This window comes from Diorhabda carinulata, chromosome 12 (genome assembly GCF_026250575.1).
Source record: "Diorhabda carinulata isolate Delta chromosome 12, icDioCari1.1, whole genome shotgun sequence".
Lineage (NCBI taxonomy): Eukaryota > Metazoa > Arthropoda > Insecta > Coleoptera > Chrysomelidae > Diorhabda > Diorhabda carinulata.
Window position 1 is genome coordinate 4,650,639 of NC_079471.1, and position 23,253 is coordinate 4,673,891.

The 23,253-nt window shown below is 31.0% G+C and overlaps 1 protein-coding gene across 4 annotated transcripts in view; it reads right to left on the minus strand.

Moving 5' to 3' along the window:
• Positions 1 to 23,253, minus strand: part of LOC130899944 (dual specificity tyrosine-phosphorylation-regulated kinase 2) — a 178,564-nt gene that overhangs the window by 18,623 nt on the left and 136,688 nt on the right. For all 4 annotated transcript variants that reach the window (XM_057810146.1, XM_057810145.1, XM_057810142.1 and 1 more), the window contains exons 4-7: positions 16,818 to 17,007; positions 13,783 to 13,946; positions 11,417 to 11,694; positions 7,213 to 7,351 (exon numbers count right to left, since the gene is read on the minus strand). In XM_057810146.1, coding sequence (XP_057666129.1) covers positions 7,213 to 7,351; positions 11,417 to 11,694; positions 13,783 to 13,946; positions 16,818 to 17,007 — 771 coding nt within the window. The remainder of the gene's footprint in view (positions 1 to 7,212; positions 7,352 to 11,416; positions 11,695 to 13,782; positions 13,947 to 16,817; positions 17,008 to 23,253) is intronic.

Here is a 23,253-nt window from a genome sequence, read left to right on the forward strand (position 1 = left end):
AAACATCTTGCACGCCCCATAAGACCTTAATACGGGATACGCGCTTTTTAAATCGTTATTAACACATTTTAGGTTTCTTCTGTTTTAAAATTAGTTTTCTTTAATAATTTTTTTTTACAAAGAAGATATCTAAAATTAAGAACATTTAGATGCATCAATACATCAAAAGGGCTAGGAAATGAGAAATTGAAGAAATTTAAATCATTATTTAGCCACGTCCAAGCAACGCGATCCACATTTTGAGATATTGCCGGCTGTAAAGAATACAAGCAACAAGACGAATCAAGCAAAATGTAAAGTACGACCATTTCAGCAGCTCTACTACACTCGATGACTTAGTGGAAATTCAAACAGTTGGAAAACGTTTAGAAGTTGAGGTGGTTATTGTCATTATTGATAACGTAAAGTCTGTTTTAACTAAACGTTTGAAAGCAAAATTACCAGGGTTTTTGGAATGTTTCGACAGCTAAAATCACAAGCATCAAAAGAGATTTTGGAAAAACCCGCAATAATGGTCAGTGTTTACATAGATGATTTAGTTCGCGCTGCTGCTGAGAACAGATGTGGCTACTGTTATTGATAGCGACAAAGAAGAGTCTCCGCAATTTTATGAACTTTTCCAATATCAAAAAGCATAAAAAATGAATTAAGGAATACAAGAACGACTGAATGAATATAGTTCGCTCGAAGAAATTGACATTGAAAGAGTTATCTCTAAATTATCTCGTATTAAATCCAAAAAAAGTTTCTTTCTTATGGTTTTATTCCTTTTTTTATCCTTCAAAATTGTTTTTCCATCATCACAAAGTGAATCTAATAAAGTTAACAATAGAAGAAAACTATTTGAAAGTACGGTTGCATTATATATTAGGAACTATTATAGTTCTTAATATTTGAATATCAAACGGGAATATCAAAAACTTGCTGGCAGAATAAGGTTGCTAAGGTTATATGTTTGATTCACACTGTTAGTTTGTTAGCATTATACTTTAGTTGCATCAGTTTACATTCCACTATATTATTGTTACACGATTGGCCAATAAAAAGGGTAGCCAAAGTTTCTTGTTACTTATCATGGTTTAACCCCAAGCAACTAACTAAATCTAAAGTCTTTTTTGTTTCAAATTTTATCTATCAATAAAAATTAATGAAGAAACTAATTTTGAAACATAAAAATATTTAAAATTATATAAATCTGAACGATTCTACTACTCAGTTTCCTAAAAATCAAATTGATTTTTAATAGAAATATAGGGAGTTTATTCCAAAGAATGGTGCCGGTCCGAGTTGAGAACCCGAAGCAAACCAAGGGCTCTTTGGCCGAATTTGTTGCAAGCTCCTCGTTGGCCTAATCCGGTACTGGTTTCTATTACTCATTTACTCTTACTTTCTTTCCACATTACTTTCATTTCATAATAAAATAATATGAAAATCAGGAAATTGTACTAATTAACTTTGTGTAAACCTCCTATATATTTCTGAGTGAATTTAAAACAATTAATTAGTTCGAAATGAGAAAAATAACCAGAAAAGTAAGCAACCACCTGCTTGTTTCAAGGTTATTTACTTTTAAATTGAAAATGTAAATTAAGTGTTTCCTGCTGAACATTTTTCGATTGAAAAATCATTTTGAGAAATTCTGATAATGCTCATAAGGTTAGATGCGTGTTAGGTAAAGCCAATTATAATAAAAAAATATCTCTTTATCATTAAAATGATATTTTGAAATTTAATCTACGAGATGTAAATTCATATCAACAATCTATTCCAATAGTATATCTCGTACGCTCAAGAAATTAAGACAAGCAGTAACAAGTTTGAATCCGTCACTGCTATAACGGCTTTAATATCAAAATGTTTTTAATACTTTTAGTTAAAACGAAGCACAACATTAAGTTTTGTTACAAGATGGAAAAAGTGCCAAAAATCACTCAATATCTACGATAATAATTTAGTCAATTTGAAGACTGATTATGAGCGATTCAAAAATGGTAATGAATCATTTCAGAGCGACCAGCTACGAGATCTCAAAAGTAGATGAAAATGTTCAAACTTAAAATATCATATACAGATACTTAAAAAGCATTTCAGATGCTTTACGAATGAGATAAACGGATCTTTCATGGGACTTTTTATGTATTTGAAATAACTAAAAACAATTTCACAAAACGGCACTGAAACGATAGAGAAATAGATATTTCTCATTACATGGGATCATTTTAGTATCCGATTCCCTTGATTCGATATAGGATTGGATTGGGTTGTTTTTTCAATAAAGTCGTACTTCCTATGGCTGGGTTCTAAAAGTATGGTGTTTCAATGTGGCTCAAATGGCTTGCTAAAACTAAATTAAGGAACAGATAAAGGTTGCAACTGTTGGATAAACTATTTCAACAGGTTACAGGATTCTAAAACGATATGAAACGAAAAATTAAACGAATTAACATTTGTTGTTTTTGATTCCTAACTGTACATATACGTCTAGTTCCTACATTTGGCACCACAGAACCTCAGACTCCAATGACTGAAAATGTTCTAAGAGGAAAACATTTGGACACCATTCCTGTCATTGAAAACGTTGTGGCAGAGAAGATGAAGAAAACATTTCATTTGGGGTGAGGGCTTTGATGATATTCTGATGATATTTTCGTTGGAACTGAATTCGTAAGTCCTAATGACACAAGAAGATGGAGTATGAAACTAATAATACAAATTTATGACCTTCCAAGTTAAAATATTTGATTGTGTAACTGATTATAAACTAAAATGAAATTAAAAGTACAAGTAAAAGTATATAACAATTACATAAAAAGAGAATAACTGATCTAGCTGGATTTCTTAGAAACGGGCTAGTATGGATAATCATCAATAACCTCCCGCTCCCTATATAGCAGCAATCATAATTTATTATTACAATTATTATTGTGAAAATGACGGTTAACCTAATTCGAATGATATACACCGAAGGAAGATAAGAATCTCTATACTTTCTATAAACGCGAACGGATTATACTATTTATTAATTTATCGAATCAAGTGTATGTAATCGCGTGGTTTCACAGAAACTAAATTTTTATGTTTTAGATTCGAAGAGAGAGGTTGAATGTATTTCGATTTATTTTATGTTTCATTTTGCATTTCCAGTGTGTAAGTTAATTTTAAAAAGCACGTTAGACTCTTTTAAATGATCCCAATGCTAATTAAAACCAAGTTTAACATATCTTTTTATTTTCCCTATATTTTCATCAGAATCGCGACAATTAACTTCTTATTTTCAAATCAACTGCTTTAGAAATTCACTGAAATGTGTGATAAATTCCTCATATCTAATGTTGATAGGTTGTCATATGTCATAATATGCCTTATAACCTAACCTAACCCTGTATATCAAATAGTAAAGTGGCCTTAACTATTCTAACATGAGTCAAACCTAGCATGAGTATACTAAACTAATCTGTGAGTTCACGGCAATTAACAAATTGATCACTACTGAATAAAACCTCGTGTTTGAAACAACCGATGAGATTTTTGTCTTATTCTACTGACTGGATTCAAACAAAGACGAATTAAATTATTAATATGTTATGTATAATAATGTTTTCAATAGGTGGTAGAAGAGTTTATTGGGGCGGCTAATTTTAACGACAACACCATGGTATTATCGTCGGCGAAGCTATAGATCGGGTTTGCAGTTTTGTCGAGTTTCTTAAAACTAAAAGAGCTAAACCAGATAACCCCTAGCTCATTTTGTAAGCTATCTGAGCAGTAAACAGTCCCCAATAGATATATGTCAAAGCAAAGTCGACTTACAGCTTTCAACTTAACTAATCTATGCTGACCCTAAATCTACATTTCTGCTCGATGGATTAGAATTCCTCACGACCGGATTTATTTCGGATGCAAATAATTCTAATTTTTTGAAAAATTCCGTAATACTTTATTGTAAATCAATTAAAATTAATTGTATTCTTGCAATTATGGACGAGAAGCAGATGTTAAAGTTCTTATCAAGATTGCATTTAAGTTTTTCTTTTTGTACAAAGTCCAATTAAAGAAGAATACAATTTAAAATCAAGTTATCAAGTTACTTGACCCGTTCAATTCGGTAAGGTCATTTCCCTTTTATAATAATGAAGATAGTTTATGCAGCTGTGTAGGAATTCATCGTCTTAATATTTATTTGAGACATAGGCGTATCGTTTGTACGTCAGTTTTTCCTTTTCACATATAAACATTTCTTCGTGGGTTTTGGGTAATCGTCATGTTTCGAAACAGTTTGACACTACTAATACTGTCAGAATCTATAATAAACACAAAATACAATATAATATGGAAACTGAATCGTATGGGTTAATTTTTTTTTAAGTATTTAAAAATTTTACAAAGTTGTTGACAATCAAATCTTAACTAATTTCATACTTTGGTATGAAAATCGAATTTTTGATTGTGATGAAATTATGTACAAAGGTTTTTGAAATATCGATTGCTTGGTAATTATACACTTTCACGGTCACCTGGTTTTTTGGCTCTAGAAAATCGAAAAATGGATGGATTTTAATGATCTTGGTCTCAAAATGTTCCATTTTACGGCGAATTTATAAAAAAAATTAGTAGAAATAGCTGGAATGAAAATTTCTCATAGTTTTACTGTTTTAAATCGTAAAAAAAATTAACTTTTTTGAAATTTTTTTTTCAAAATATTCATTTTTTTATGTAAATTGCGAAAAAAAATATACGAATTTGATTCCACGACGTCAGAAACAGTTACGAAGGATTATATGTAGAAAGTAATTTTTTTTTGCATTTAAAGTCATGAAACTGTAAAAAATATTTATTTTTTTTAATTTTCGTATTTTTTTTTATAAATCCGCCGTAAAATGGAACATTTTGAGACCAAGATCATTAAAATCCATCCATTTTTCGATTTTCTAGAGCCAAAAAACCAGGTGATCGCGAAAGTGTATAATTACCGATTGCTTTATTACAATCAAATCAAAAGTGTATAGTACTTAATATTTAGATTTCATTCATCCAATTTTATATTTGTAGAAATTATATAGGGTAAAAGTTGAAGTGTAAATTTTTTGAAAAATAACACATTAGAAATTCATAGTATCTTAAGTTGTAGAATGGAAACTTTGTTATGAAAACATCCAAAGATGAAAGTTGATGATATATATTTGATATAAAAATTTAAAACGTCCACTCTTATTATTTTTTCAACTATTTGTTAGTAATTGGATCACTCTGTACGAAAGTTAGCATGACAATGAATAGCGGATATTTCAACTAATTATTAGAACTAGCTCCTATAGTCATAAAGTAGAGTAGCCGTTTCCATGACTTGTTCGCAGAGTGATCACCAGATTCATGTCGTTTCAGGTTATCACGAGAAGTTCTTCAAACTTCATGGTTGATACGGTTATGAATCTTTTGGATTGTCTTAGACCTGGAGTGTTTCTCCAGTAAGACTCCATCTGTTTCTTTAACTATTCGTTCAGTTCGTTATTGATCTGGCATCTTGTGAGGTCACAGTAGGATTCTGATCCAAGGTGTGGAATCGTTGCCCCTTGTTTGGTAACGCTGTCTGCTTCTTCATTTCCTAGTTATCCCTGATGACCTGGAAGCCATATTAGGGTTATCTTTTTTATGTTAGCTAGTACTTTACACTACCACACTAGTTTGGACGTGCTCTCAATAGGTTTCAGGACCTTTAAGGCCTCATGGCTATATGAGAGGGTGTAGAGGTTTCTATCCAAATAGTCTTGAGCACATTTGTTTATTACTAGCAACTCTACTTGAAAAATTGTGTGTGATGTTCCTAGAGGTATGGAGAGCTTGCATTTTGGACCAAAAATACACAATTCAGCTCCTTGCGCTATACTTAATTAACTGTTTAAACTTGTAATTATCTGTATATTATTCATTTTCGCTTTCCAAGTTAATCAATCTGAAACGTTTTTAGTCTAATTAGGATTCTTTGTCTGCTAAAACACTTATTTTGGAATAAGTTAGTACATACGGTTCTATACTAATTCATTACAATTGGTTCCACCTACGGCCACTACTTATTTTTTTTTGTTGGTTTATAGTCGGTAGAAAATACTCAGTATCTTCTGCGGATGAAGATACATCAACGTCTTATTACAAATTCTTTCGTATTCGAGGTATTTGACCTTGTGGTTTATAGATGTTTTCGATTTCTTTTGTGACGCCAGCATAACAATACAAAAACGATTGTGTTGATATTTAATTTGAACAAATTACAAAAAGTTTCTGATTGGTTGTGGTTCTAGCGGATTTAAGCCCTAATTTTCTGTCTCGGACTAAAATCGCTCCCCACATGGCGCGGAATATTTGTGGTTAGAAAAATCACCGATGTTGAATTTTTTGCATTGACATATTTATGCCCCCTCATGTGTAACTTGATAAGTATCCTTCTACACAGTTATAGAAATCGTACGGCATGACGTGACAAGGGTACCAAAAAATAATAAACGGATAAAAAAATGCAATAACAAAAAACACAATATATAAAAAAAAGAAACAATAAAATATTTTCATCCAAGAAGGTTGGAAAAGGTTTACCCAAGAAAGATCCACATTAAGACGTTCACACAACCAAGAAGAGTGTATAGCCAACAGGCTAATTCTTAACAAAAAAATAAGACATCCAAAACCTCCCATGGAACTTAGAGAGAGGAAGGAGTCGACGCGCGAAACTGCGACGCGAACGAGAATGTCCTTCCTATTCGTGGATTTCTCACGAGCACAATTTGTGATAAGGGCTAACCCGAACAGAGGGTGGTGTATTATCTTGTTTAGCATCCATCCGTGGACTTTGTCTAATAGGACGATTTTTATCACGCGCGCGCTTGTGTGTAACTTGAATAAACTTGTAATCACTGAAGAAATAAGCTAAACAATAACGGTATCTAAATATTACAAAAACTCAGGTATTGTTACGAGGATCTCACATGACAATCAGTTTATATCTATAAAATAGTGTTGTTTTTATTGATAGTTTATATATTTATTGTAAACTTGCTATAAAATTATTCACGAGGTATTAAATGCATTCTGTTTTACATTTTACCAATTATCATTCAACTTCGTGTTTAGCATACGGCATAATTTAACAACAGAATACAATAAACAATTGAAAAAACATATGAAGTGACAATGAAAATAATAAATATTAAAACTACTTACCGGTTTTAGATCACAATGGATGATATTTTCTTTCTGCAACAACCTTAGGCATTTAAGGAGCGAGTTGGCGAATCTTCTAATTAAATTCAGACTAAATCCTTGGTAATTGTTTTTCTTTATCAATTCGTATAGGTTAAGACTGTAACAAAAATAAAGCATATCAATATATACCAGATGCTATTTTCTTCCCAACACAAATAACGGGCTAATACGATTAACAGACATTCATTGATATCCTGAAGGCGTTTAATCCAATACAATGAAAAGGGCAATTAATAAATTGAAAATCTATTTTCAGAAATAAATATTGGAATAACTGAATTGTAAAAACAAGTATACAAACTAATCGGCAGCTATAAGAGATGAAAAGTCGTAATAGGCCGTAATAGGCTATTCTTTTTAAAATTTCTCTTCAATAAGGACCTTTTTACTCAACTATCTTTGTCCATCCTGGCTATATGCCCATCCAAAGGAGTCTTTTTGTTCTGATCCCATATCCAATTTCAACTTGACCATACAAAGCTTTAATCTTTCATTCTTCTTCTTCACTCTTTTTTTCCTGCACTCCTCCGAAAATCCTTCTTAATACCTTTTACTCCCATATGTTTATTTCGTTTTCTTCTTTTTTGTTCTTGATCCAACACTCGCTGTCATACAGCACCGTTGGTTGTATAACTGTCTTGTGAATGCGGCGCTTGAAATATCTTTTGATCTAAATATTCCTTCTAGGAATCCAAACACTTGACTCCTTTTACCAGTATTTTGTCAATTTCCCTGGACCACTATACTTTCTGTTTTGCTCTGTCGACACTTTTAATTAATTGAAGTTATGTTTCTTTATACGTAGACCATATTCTTTTGTTTTCTTTCCAGAGTAGAAATATTGTTTCATACCACATCATCTACGTAGGTAGGATTTATGTTTATAAATCATCCCCTGGGTCGGATACTACTACTTCTCATTTGTAGTAAGAGGTTAAACAGCACCGTTGATGGTGGGTCTTCTCCATCAAATAAAAGTCATTCTGCAGTTTCTTAATCAGCCAACAAGCGTTTGAAGTTGAGGAATAGATTCAAAAGAGGAGAAATAATCAGGACAAAGAGACTCTTCCTTTACCACTCAGTAAAATAAAACCGCAAAAAATGATGGCTATCCTCACGTGAGTTTGTTTCTTGAATTATCATTTAACCTAACCTAACCAAGAAGCTTTTGAGACTGCTAAGCAGCTACTTTGTAATGAAGTTTATGGAGATTCTGCTACTGGAATGGTAGAAGTGAGGGGCTGCGCGATAGATCTTCAGATCAAGGTTTGTGTAGCCTCATCGACCGTTCTCTAATTCAATCTAAACTAAGAGAATACACATTAAGTTATGAACAGTTTTTGCTATGAGTGTGTTTCGTGATAATTTGAATATCCAGAAATCGAAATAAAAAGCCAAGTTATAAGAGCAGAGGCATACTTTAACGACTCAATTTTTGTGCAATAAATATTATTGAACAGAAAGTAAGGGTATACAATAAAGTAACTAGTACAGATCACCAGCAGAACGCGAAGGAATCTTTATAGAGCTAAATAGGAGCAATTATGCGAAGAAAAACTCATAATATAGCCAGAAAAGAATCATTAAAGTCTGACGTTGTTAATTAGAGTGTGGGTGGACGAATTTCTACTCCAAATACGTCGTTAGTTCATAAATGAAAGCGTCGATCGATAGTCAACCGAAGATAAAAGTTTATTGGGTTTGAATATAACAAAATAAATAATTCGGTTTTCATAAATTACATGTTTAGATTTGAAACGTTCTGTTTATTATGCTGTTTAATACACGATTCACTTTATGATTCCATCATTGTATTTTCGATTTATAATAGACAGATAGAGGTATTATAAACAATATTGAATATACTAGTAATGAAGAGTTAATATAAAAATAACTTATTCTAAACTGCACTAGATAATGTAATTACAAAAATTTGATTTATGGAACATATAAAAACTGTTTTATATACTTTTAATGGTAAAAATTGAGTGGACGATAAATTAGAGAAGAAAAGTCATAAACTCAGTTGATTCTACACATAACTAATGAAAAAAAATGTTATGACAACCGCGCTAGGAATTTAAATCTCGTCCAGTGACGTGTTTATCGTACACATGAAAATGTGCAAGTAATTATTTCACAATAAATCTTCGAGAAATCGTTTTAAAAAGGATTACTATGAAATTTAAATTGCACAGCTCGTACTAAAGCTTTCCCCCATTAAACTGCTAAAGATGATGAGAGAAATGTTGAGAGGTTTCATTAATTAATATTTTTAAATTATGTGTGTCTTGCTAATACGCATTTTATAATCACAAACGAATGTATATGTGGAAAGCTGAGATACGGCGACGTTGTGTGTTAGGATTTAATCGCATCTCACCAAATCGAATGTAATTTGATCATTAATAGCCGCAACGAATTCTTACGAGATTTGAGAGCAGACAGAATTCCTGCAGAACAACGCGTTTCTATTTAGTATTAAATAAAGATCAAAATTACTATGTAAAGTGAAGAGTGATCTACATTACGACAGATTTGTGAAAAAGTTTCCATTATACAGGGCCGGATTAAGCTAGGGGCTTGGGGGGGCTATAGCCCCGGGCCCCAGTTCCAAGAGGGCCCCATCATTTGGAAATAATTCTGTATTTTTTGATGCGTTGATACCACAAATCTAACGTATTGATATTATTTTGTGAATTTTTCCGGGTTTTCGAATTCCTTAAGGAGGCCTCGTCATTTTTTAGCCCCGGGCCTTATAAATCTTAATCCGGCCCTGCCATTATACAATGTAGAAACTCCCCGACTCTTCTCCAGAAAGTTATTTTCGACTTATTCGAAATATGTTACAGGTGGGCTAAAAAGTTCGTATGTTGACACATAGATGGGACTACTGGTATTAAATCAGGACCGTTCATATCGTTGGGGCGGCCGATTTTAAGGGGAGTCCGCTCGAAAACGATTTTGTACAAATTTGAATTAAGAAAATAAGTAATTTGAGAATGAAACATCAATCAAGAATTCAAACCACGAACAAAAAACTTTTATTTTATTGTTATTGTTAGACGAAATTTCAATTTTTATTTTTTTTGTTTTTATTTTAACACAAAATAAATAATAAATTTGAAACTATTACCAATAATACCAATAATTTGTGTTTTCATTTTGCCCTTCCAAAGAATTAGCACCCTCTATCAACCAATGTCCAAAATACGACAAAAAACTATTCTATTTTTCAAAATTAAAAATAATTAAAAACTTTTTACGCTCGACCATGAAATAAAAAAGATTATCAGATCTTTCTATTATATCTTGGCATTTGTACAATTTTATTTTATAGGAGTATTTTATATATTTTCAGGCGGTCAAGAAGCTAGGAGCGGCCCTGGCTATCGTACTATTAATTTGTAAATAGAATTTTGAGTGAAGCAACTTCTGTTAGTATGTAAATGAAGCATTTTTTTTGGTAAAAAATATTATCGTCGTTGTATAAGTCAACGATTGGCTTGATAAACGGACGCACGCCGTGGACGCCCCTAAGAAACTGTCGCCGAATAAAATATCAAAATATTTTACAAAATAATTCCGGAAAACCGTAAAATTAAGTTGATTGAGGTAGTTAAGACTCTAAAGAAATCAAAGAAACATGTTGGACATATCATGAATAAGCGAGTTCTCTATTTAAAGTAAGTACCATACGAGCTCATTTTGAATAGTATTTGGAGCTAGTCAATCGGAATAAATTCGAATTTTTGCCTAGATGTCTGACAATGACGCCCCTAAGAAACTGTTGCCTAATAAAATATCAAAAAATTCTACAAAATAATTCCGAAAAACCGTAAAGTGAAGCTGATCGAGGTAAGTTAAGACTCTAAAGATCTCCAAGAAACATGTTGTGGTTAAGCGCGAGCTCTATTCAAAGTAAGTGCCCCGCGAGCTCATTACTGGTTAAAAACCAAAACGAATTGATGATTTTGAACAGATATTGGAGCTATTCAATCAAACAATGGATGAAATATGACTCTTTGGTGACTAATAATAGTAATATATACATTTGGGCGTTTAAGCTAAATTAATTCAATGCATTTTTCACAATACATTGTGATCTATTTTTATTGGTTACTATCCACCAGTAATTGATGATTCATTTTATAAAACTTACCTGAGCAACTCGAAGCTGATACACAAATGATTTCTGAAGTAAAAATATTCCAACATATGGATGACGTTGTGATTGCAATCCTTGTCCTTTTTCCTCAAATGATCTAAAATTCGAACTTCCACAAGGGCTTGATGGTGGAATCTTTTCTTGTTTCTTATTATCTTGATAGCCACGTGTTTATTGGTCATGTGATCCAATGCTCTAATTACTTGACCGAAGCTGCCTTTGCCTATTACTTCGAGAATTTCATAGCGGTATCCAATATGATCATGCAATACCTGAAAAAATATATTACATGTTATGTGAGTGCAGGAAATAACGCTATTCTAGTATTTTTCAGAAAGTTTTTTTTTTTTCGTTGCTTTGAAGTGACTTCCTCATATTTTGTCCATTTAGTTCATTAATTTCTATAGTTGTTTATATTGTTCATTTATCGTGCGAAGAAAACACTTAAACGTAAATGTTAGTATTTACCAAACGTCCTAGTAATTATTATATCACCGATATTTCGTTGAAATAATTTCATACTTCATGATGATTTGAGCCTTGGCTTACAAAATAAAAATTATCTTCATGGTTTGAAGTCCGTTATTATAAGTAATCTATGGAATTATTTTCTTATAATTACACACTAACAACAAGGAAGAACATCAAAAAATGTAATGAGAAGAAAAACCTCATGAATTTTAGATTATTATCATTTAAAAACATCAATAACATCGAAACAAAACTAATTAAAAACTCAACACATTCATTATATTCAACATAAGGAGTTGATTTCATATGTGAATCATTTTAATTCTCAAATATCTTTCTTTGGAATCGAAAAAACAACAAAAATATTAGTGACAAAAAGGGTGAAATGCTTAATGAATGAATGGATTATCATTTTCATTGGAAATAATTTGTTTGGAACCATTCAGCCTATGGAGAATGCTGAATGTTCTACAGGATCATGGTTTGAAGATATGGAATGACATTACCTCTTTAATTTAGCATTACCATATCACCTCGAATAAAAACTAATAAAGATCTGCTACCATAACTAATAATCCTATATTTGAATGCGTTTTTTGTAACATTTGTTCGACAATTTCCTCAGTTAAAATGATTCTACGACGGTATTCAGGTGTAAGGTAGGATAGTAATCATCCTTCCGTAATGCCTTGTCTCTAGCAGTCAAAAGTATCAATAAATTTATGGTCACTAGGACTAGATCTTCTTGATTCCATACCCGTTGATACCGCAGTATTGGTAAAGACCCAACACTTCGGTATCTATAACTCCCTCAGTTGGAGCTTCTGTCATATTCTACACAATTTTGACAGTTTGCTTGACTCAAAAAAGAGCTTTGCTACAATTGAAAAGTGCGTCTTGTCATAGCCAGGAAAAGAAAAAGCACGAGTACTTAAACAACAATAATAGACGACTTACAGAGACCACAAGTGCAACTACAGAAGAAAAAAATTCTAAGTATTGGGTATCTTGAAAGAAACATTATATTTTATGAGTCTATAAGATGAATGTTGATATATTATTATCTTATAATTATCCGTATTGCGGAATTTATGTTTGTAAATCTACGCTATTGATTTAATATAAGTTTGAAAGAAAAATCTATACAAGTTAAATCAATAACTGTGTGGAGGCCAGTTTAGGTCGCCTGGTCTGGAAATCAGTTCACCATGAAGAGTTTACATTTAAAGATATATTGGTCATGTACCAAGAAATTTTCCCATAACGCTTTGATTTTGTGGTAACCCTTTATATCCTCAAACATGTACTAGCTAGTAATTCATATCGCAGACATCGCAGTCTATACAGTCACTGTTGGTTGATGAAGTGGCCTTTCACGCTTATGTATCGGGTTAGTCGTACCTAAGTAAAAGCGTTTTTTGCTTATTTACGTGGTCATTAGCGATTCTATCAAAAACAAGATGTTGTTAAACGTTAAAAAGTGCTCAACTGCTTGGTTTAGAAAGTTAGAGCCTGTAACTGGATTTTATAGGAAATCAGATTAGATCTTTATGCAAAATTCGATTTAATAATGATGTATGCCCATTTAAAGCGCTTGAGCAAGTCATCGTTTTCAGCTGTTCTTGATGACCATGGCTGGCTTTTGGATTTCTAGTTTCCATTTTCAAAGTTACACTCAGTTATAGAAAACAAACGTTTACATGGAATATATTACCAGAAATTCCAATTTTCCTCACAATGTCAACAAAATAACTTTTATATTTGATAGGAGAACAAAAAATTAACTTCAAAGACAACGACAATTTGATTAATCTTTCCTTAATATATTAACACAGATCATCACTTATTTTGAATCTCTATTTTTCGATTAATATAATTAAAAAACTTACTTTGTTATAACTTCCACTGTCATCGTCGAATCCTCCATTTTGGCTTCCTCCGTGTTCACCATGTATTTTACAAGCAGATAGTCCCAGATACCAAATTTTCGAAAATTTTTCTATCTCAGTCTTTTCGTAGTCAGATAGTCGATTTCCATATATACGTAATGCCTCTGAAATAAAAAATAATATAACGTAATAATTCAGGCTATAGAGCGTTTGATATACGTATCAAAAAATCTTTTAAAAACAGAAGAAATAGACGAGGTAAAAAAAATTATTGAAAATAAAAACTTATATACTGCAAATTAACAAAAGGAAATAAATGAGGACAGGTAAAGAAATAGGTGGAGCAAACATCTGGATAGATAAAAATTATATGAAGGAAATCACGGAAGGAAGACAGGACTAGAGTACTAACGATTAAGATATATGTACGAAAAATGTAAGAGAAGAAGACAAATTGGGATAGAACGAAAGACATACAGTCCAATCTTGATGTCCAACTAAAAAAAATGGATATAAGTGATTTAAATGGTTATCTGAGTATTTCTGTGTCATCAAAATATATAAAATAAGGAACGTAAAGAGTTAAAAATTAGAGCTAGAATTAAAAAATTCAGCTAGAATTATAACAGATAAAATAATTAGACAAATTTATTACTAATAAGATGAGAGGAATTTGGAAGAGTGCCTTAATCTGTGCTTGCAAACTGCGTAGCAGAATTTACTAAAAAACTCAGGAAAGTGAAGATACGAGAAGAATTGGAAATACAACGAAAGAAGAAAGTTCAAATGGAAAGAGACATTTTGCGATAAAATACGACACCATCAGAAGAGTTGGCGATGAACAGAAAGTGCGTTAAATATTAGTCAAAAGTGTGTTCCAAGCTCCGTTATCTTGGAGCACGACATCTTCTGATTTAAAAATTTTTAATTCCGATTGAATGTAACGTCATCTATTCATTACCTAATCTAGGTTATGTTAGGTTAGGTTAGGTTACCTTGGAGCACACCATCATCATCGTAAATAAAAATGATCTGATGATTAATTTATCGGTAAATGTAAGTTTTGAATTATCCGGATATTTTTTCTTTAATTTATTATTATAAATAACAAAGGCGATACGCTTTAATCATAGAAAAACATAATCAATTCTCGGTTTTTCGATCGATAAATAGTTAAATCTTCTTGGAGCATTCTAAATTGAACTTTTTACTTTTGTTTGTGAACGCGACCATGATAAATTGGTGTAAAACCCAAATGTTACCTGTTTACTTAATTTTTAAGAACATTATAGTCAATTCACGACTAAAACGTTATTAATTGATTCAAAACAGATATCAGGACTTGGATACCTCATTTTACTGTTTGCTATGATGTTAATATGTAATCAGAATAAAAAAATAACTTGATAGAAATCTTATATAGACAAGTTATGAATTTCTACAAGAAATAATCTTTCTATTAATAATTTATTATTCGATTTGAATAACAAACATTCGTTTGTTTACTTATTACACCGGAGAGTGAACGAAATTGAATAGTTATAATGTCACGTACTTCGAGATAGCGTTAAACTTAGTACCGTTATGTTGATATAAGTGAAATTTTAAAATGACACTTTCGACTTTGTCGTTGTCTGCTGCCTTCTGTTTGTTTATCATCGCAAATTCATTTAATATTTCCAGTCTTCATTTGGATATGAGTTATCCAATATACACGAGTTAATTATCTATTTATTTGTCCTTGCTTTGAACCGGGAAATAAAAATGTGATGAAAGATGATAAATTTAACATAAAAAAACCGTATGAGCAACTAATCACGTTTATAGATATGGATGTGTTGTGTTCACGTTTTTTTTTAAGAAAACAAACATCAGGAGTTATGATGTGCTTACATTATATAGAACGTACAAGCAGACCAAACCCTTATCTTCTCCTATAGTCCAGTCAGTCCTAGGAAAATTGCGATACCCAGCTATAAAGTCATTTAAACTTGTTAATTTGACATCCTGAAACTCCTCTCAAAACTCACATATAATTCGATGTCAGCAAGTAAAAATCGGGGGCCAAAAGTAAAAAAAAAAAATCGATTTTTTGCAAATAACTCGTTTCCTATGGGTCCTATGGCTATATGTATTTATTATCAATATTGTAGAGCATTAAATTTTCTACAACTTTTATTCCGAAAATTTTTTCATACGGTGAATCGTTTCTGAGATAGAGGGCAAAGCGCGCGCCGTTAGAATCTAATTATTTATTTAAGAATAATTACTATAAATAAGATTTGAATTATAATATGATTAAAATTTTTCTCTCTACGATTTTGAAACTACACGGGCAAGTAAGTGCTCTTAAATGAATTTATACTTGATTGGAATATAATGCAATTGTTGATAAAAAATGAAAATTATTTATAATTATATATTTAGCAATAATTTATACTTTCTAATAGATTATTTCGATAGGGACATCCAGTTGATTTTAAACGGGATTCTAACGGCGCGCGCTCTGCCTTCTATCTCAGAAACGATTTACCGTATGAAAAAATTTTTCAAAAAAAAATTATAGAGAATTTATTGCTCTATAATATTGATAAGAAATACATATAGCGTAAAACCCATAGGAAACGAGTTATTTGCAAAAAATCGATTTTTTTGACTTTTCAGCCCCGATTTTTAAAGTTGCTCACATCGAATTATTTGTGAGTTTTGAGAGGAGTTTTAGGATGTCAAATGAACAAGTTTAAACGACTTTATAGCTGAGTATCTCGATTTTCCGAAATTCTTGCCTAAATCTACCTAAAATTACTGGACTACTAGTACTGATTTCCTGTCAAAGATAGGCAAATACTATCTTAGATTTTGCCTTGGAAACAAATATACTTTCTTATAATATAAGCAAAAAGTTACGTATGACCTTATGGCTTATAGCACATAGTAGCTCGGCACAAAAGCCGACATCGACTAAAAATTTCAATCAATTAATGGAAAACTTTGACAACTTTTTTTTACTGTTGTAAATTAGAATTTGTAATTACCTGGTGGCGTCATAGGGAAACCGTTTTCCTCTTTATTGTTATTGCTAAGTTCGTGCGAACTGCGCGTAGAATTGTTGTTAATAGCCGGAAAAGTATCCACCATGGGAGACATTGGCGTGGTTGCTGTTTTACTCTGGTAATGGTTCAAATTCACTTTGGAAGACGATTTACTTGTCTCTAGTAATGGCAACTGCAACAAAAATAATTTATTAATAAAAATAAATTACTTGTCACGGAGTACAAAATACGGAGTTTATGATGTCTCATTATTATATCATATTTTATTAAACACCAATCCAGCAAACAATACAAACATTAATCAAAACGCAACATTAATCAAAAGTATGAACTTAGCTGATAAATTCAAACAACATCCATCACTTGCACCTTAATTGGTTTGGTGTGATTTTTCTACATACGAATCTAGGAAGAAATCCAACCAATTATCAGACTCAGATCAACTGATTCAATAGACTACTTTAGTAAAACTTTATACTTGTCGTATATCAAAACTTTTTGCTATTAATTATAATTTTCTTCTGCTGTAATTTGTACCTGTTGTTTTTTATTGTGGCCAGGGATAGATAGATTAACCTGTATGAACTAAGTATGCAATTTGATCTGCAATGTATCATGCAACTTCTTTCCCTTCGTTTCTACTTTTTCCGCATTTATCCGCAAAATAAAAAATAAAAAAGTTGAATTCAAAATAAGAGAACGACAAGCAGAAATCCACTTTAAAAACATAATTTTTTAAATATAACAATAATTTCATCACTATAAAGATGTTTCTGTTATTTCGCAATATTTTTTTAAGAATTTCTTCATATATTTTTTGTATATTTCGTCCTATTTTTTTATTCAAATCACCTCGGTACTCTTTCCTGTGAATCAAGTAACTGAAGCAAGACATGAGCAGCTAAAATTCAGCAGTGATTCGCTGGCCACTTTCTTTTGTTTACTTCCCTTACATAAATAAGATTTGAGGTAAGAAAAACCATTTTTTTTGGAGTTTCAATAATTGGTAACCATAATATAATCTCAAGACATAATCGCATAATGTCAAGCAATAATTTGTTTCACGTTGCCTTGCACCATGTCAAGCGACTTCAGGAGATTGATATATACTTATATAACTTGTAATGGGTATGAATAATTCTTTTGACTACCATATATTTGATTTTATTTTTCTTTATATCTAGCTAATCGTACTTATTGCATACATTAATATCAATTATATAATAGGTTTAGTTGTTATGTTTTTATTTGATGTTATTAAACTTCTAATAACCTACTAGTCAATTTAAAGCGGAGATAATTTTTAAAATGATTTCAAATAAATAATCCAAAAATATAAATTTGTATATCATAAAGTGATTAATAATGATTGGAAGGTTGAAATCAATCTACTCGTACTACTTCATTCGACTAGCTACTTAATTTGCTCCTTTAATGGTAACATACGTCTAGACTAACAATAAACATTGTTTTCCCACTGAAGGAAAGGAGGACAAACCAATTAATTAAGATGAACTAGAATAAATGCTTGCCATTATAATTGAATTAATGCCTTATTGCCACAACTTTTTCACTATGACGTTAGTCTCCCTTTAACTATGTTTTATATAAAATTTGCATTAGAAATCTATTATATTTTGTCACAATGAATGGTCATAATAAAGTATATACAGGTTAGATCATAAATAAGAATCATACATCTCCTTCGAAGAACGTGATGTTATCGACAATCCGCCGAAATTGGCATCCCGGAGAAGGTCCTCACCGTAACCATTGACTAGTTTCGACGTTGTTGCGCCTCTTCGGAGTGGCGTAACTATCTCTCATCTCTAATCTGAACTTAAGACACTGCCAGCCGCTGCTGCTACTTGATTCATGTAGTTAAACATTCCACAGACGCCCTCTGGTGACTTTCTCATTTTCAGCTATAAATATAAGCGTTTTCGTAGTGGGATTGCGGCAAAATTAAACTCCAAAGTGTACTAACTTGTATTGATCATCAGGGAATTGATTGGTTAAGAATTGGAAGCTTTAAATTTTGTCGTTTTTTTTTAATCATCAAATTAATCGAATTCATATTTTCTAGACAAATAATTTGGTCCAACTCTTTAGCATAAAAGACCCACCATAACTCATACAATATAAAAAATTTAGGTTCTTCGATTTTTACTTCGCTTGGAGTAATTATATTTTCTATTACTTCTGTAAACGATTTACACATTATAAAATTAGATGAATTAATGTCTCTGTGAGATGTGCTTAATTCACCTCTGTGACACCTCTGTGAAGATGATAGCGCGAGTCTAGTAGTGTAATCTGTTGGTATTGTCAATTATTTTATCTTCGGTCACTGAAGGCGAAAGCTTGGCTAACGAAACACGCATTAGATTGTCTAAGTGTGAGTGTAGGTGTAATGGTAATAGTGTGTTCAGTAAAAACATCACCAACGGTTTTACAAATTCCATTTTGTTTTAATTGTTCATCACACAACACGAGCTTGTATGTAGGAGCTTGCCAGGTAGGCCTTAAAACGCGGGACTCTGCAGTTCTCAAAATAAGAAACAGAATAACTTATGAATCAGAAGAAGAAGAGCTAACAAAAACAGAAAAATATATTTTTCGTTATGTGGAATCGTTTTGAAATAAAAAAGTAAATGACTTTTAGCCATTTTATCAGTTCTTATTAATGTAGAGAGTAACTGTTATGAAGAAAAAGTGAAAAATACTTTTATCACAAGACTGCGAATTGAAATGTTTTTCATTTTTTTTGTTTGTCCAAGATGCAATCTTCTTCGAACAAATAATAAATTAAAATGTCAACAGATGAAGATACAATCAATGTTACATCACATGTGTTGCTCAAAGAAGTACATTATGCCTATAAGTGAATATATATCTGACCTTACAGTTAATAATGTAATTAACTTTATATCGTAAATAGACATCACTACTCTATAGAAAATATTTTGAATAGTGAAAAGTTAATAACGTACTTGTTAATTGACACATTTAGTTGCAAAAGCTCCTTTGGATTTTCACTATTAGTAATAAGGATACTAAAAAAACGTACAAAAAATTTTTATTCAAAATGATTTTAGAAAAGGAGTAAAAAAATTAGACTGGATTAACATTAATCCAATAAGCACAGAAACTGGAAGCTGTGACAGAAAATGAAGAAGTTTCCTCACTGTAAAAACGGTTCTGTTGAAATATTTATTTTATTACCTGTTCCCCTTGATTATGTTATAAAAAATATCCATAATAGATAATAAGAAATGGAGAGGGTCTGCGTAGACGTTATAATTCTACTAGCAAAAAAAGTAATGAAAGAAATGTTGAACGAATTAATGATTACGGAGAAAAAATTATGAAAATTAGTGCTAAACAGAGGAAATAAATGAAATATAGCAAAACGAGAGAAGAAAGAAGATACAAAGCAAAAATTGGAATATGTTAGTTTGTAGTCGAGAGAGATTTTAAGTAGCTAGGTGTAATAATAATGAACTATGGAAATGGAACAGAAGAAGTCAGAGAGAAGATATAAACAGCAAATAGAAAAATGTTGACGAGCTAAGAAACTAAACTCAGAATGTATGAAACCATAATATGGCACATCATGACTTACGCGGAAAAGACAATAATAATAAAAAATTATGAGTACGATTATGAAATCGAAAACAGATAATGACGCGTACAAAAGAATAAAAATAAAGAAGTGCTAGAGAAAAACAATGTGGCGAAGAAAATAAAACAAGCAAAGTAATATGTTTGATACATATATAGAGAACTGGATCGGAAGCTGGGAACATAATGATGGTAAAATAGACGCAAGATAAGAGAGTTTGCTGAATTGAACACGTTTTTGTAAAGAATAGGGGTGAGAAACCGTAGAAAAATGACTTTGAGAAGTGAAAAAATAAGATGAAGGTGTACTTTCATTCGACAAGCAATAAGTACATATGTATGAATTTCTACATTAAACAACGTTGCTTTTGGAAGCAAATAAAACCTCACAGATCTTAGCATGAGACAGAGCACTTTCAAAATGATATTTATGTATATTTTCCTCGGTTTCCACATAAAAGATAAAGTTTAATTGACTGTTCAAATTATTCTGTGTTGTGAAACTCTGAAAAGGTGCTTTTTTATCGAATCATTCTCGTATTATCATCCACAAGAGACAAAAACTGAAAAATAAAACAATATTGAGCTTTATTCAATATTTTCTACAGTTTTCTTACTTTAAATTTCCTCCAATGACTAAAAAAAATATAATGCAGAGACTACGAATAAGAAATCTCCATTTTTCGCTTAGATATTATGTGATCCTCGAAGATCTATATAAATGCGAATTCTGTACTGAACCTCGTTTCACAATTGAGCTTTTTCTATCAAAGAGCCACCAACATTGAGTATCTCTAAGACGTCATTTTATATATCGAGTGAAACAAAAGATTTAGTGATATAATTAATTTTCTTGAATAAAGTTCATGTAAAACTCTTTTGGTTTACATTGTTAATTAATTTTACTATTTTTTTATTGTAAATAAAAACAAAATCATAGCTAATCATATAGATATTGTAGCACCTATTTTGTATTTTCACATTTACAGCCTTAGATGGCTCTTCCAGTAGACAAATGACGTCAAAACACATAATTTTTTATTGGCAGTGCATTGGTTTCAATTTTTATTTCAATATCGCTTGTGTATCTAAATATTATAAATCTAATGTGTTATGTTTGTGTTATTTATGTAAATCTACTGATTACAGCGATAAGTTGCGAAGTTTTTTGTTTTACTATTAGAGCATGAACTTTTCGTATCATTATAAATATTTTCACAATATGGTTGCTGAATATAAACAATACTGAATTAATATTTGATATACAATATTATAACCAACCAAGTTGTATGTAATCTTTTATATACAAATATATAGTTTTTTTGCTACTAAACTTTTTCCATTGTAGGTCTCAAACATAATATTATTGTAAGTCATAGTCACGCTTTTACATAGGACATATATTTCAGTATTTAGAAAATAGATTAAAAGGTCATCAAAATAAAACTGCGTTAACAAACTATGGAAGATCAAAAGAAGTATAAAAATTCAAAAATTTTTTAAACGGAATTTAAAACAAATTTAAATACAAAGGAACGACAATACTGTCAATGATAAAATAGATCTAAACAGTATAATTAAGAATTTGATTATTGCTGCTACATTTTTTCAAATATAGCATCTAAGAAAAAATATTTTTTGCGCTTGAAACAGTTTATTACTTTGATATTCCTATTGCAGGTAATCTATTGATTAATATAATTATGGAAATTGTCATATCACATTTTGATAAAGACCGATATAGTTCGAAACGTCATCTTTTTTGCCTGTTTTAATTCAATAAAATGAGGATGATGAAGTAACGAAAACATATAAAAATATGTAAGTATCAAAAATAATTATCATGTTATGTTAAAAACCGAAAATATTCTCGAATCAGCAATTAATTGCCACGCTTGCTTTGAAATTTTTATAATACTCAGTTTTGATTCTTGGACACGATTCTGATTTCCATAATATAAAATGTGAAAGCACCTAAATCACTCAACGGTTATTGCCAAGAGCAAAGCAAAAACGTTGAAATTGCGATTAATCGCTGAGCGAATTTAGATTAAAAACATGGATGTCTGAGAAATACTTTTACTGTACTATTAGCAGAAAAAACATTTAAAAATAACCCAATTTTTTTCACTTTTTACGCATTTTTATATTTAATTTATTTAATAAAAGTTTCTGATTGTCGTTAACATCTTCAATTGTAGAAATTTAAATGTTTTTATATGAAAATAAATCAATGGTAATTTTATATTTTCGCGGTCCCCTCGTTTTTTGCCTCTAGAAAATCGAAAAATTATCCGATTTCAATTAATTTTTTTTGAAAATCTCCGTTTTTACGGCGGATTTATGACAAAAATTATTGGAATAAAAAAATAAAAACTTATATTGGGTTCAGGGCTTTAAATGTTCATGAAAATCCACTCATTCACGTATAATTGTGGATAACTTTTTTCCAAATGGGTGATTCCGTTCTAACTGTGATTTTTTGTATTCAAAATTTCAAGATTTTAAAATTTAACTTTTCTAACTTTTTTATGCATATTATTCATCTATTTTACTGTAAAAATAAAACTCTAAGAGGAATTTACTACAACTTCAAAGTATCACGAGCAAGACACAAATGTCGGATTTTGAGTTCCACGGTACTGACTCATTTATCCACGGTACTGACATGGTAACTTAAGATATTAAACAACAAGTGCATCAATTTTCCTCAGTTTGATCATAAACATTAGAATTTATAAGGTAATTAGTTTAAATCATTTGTTACGACAAAAAAAATTAATAATTTATCGGT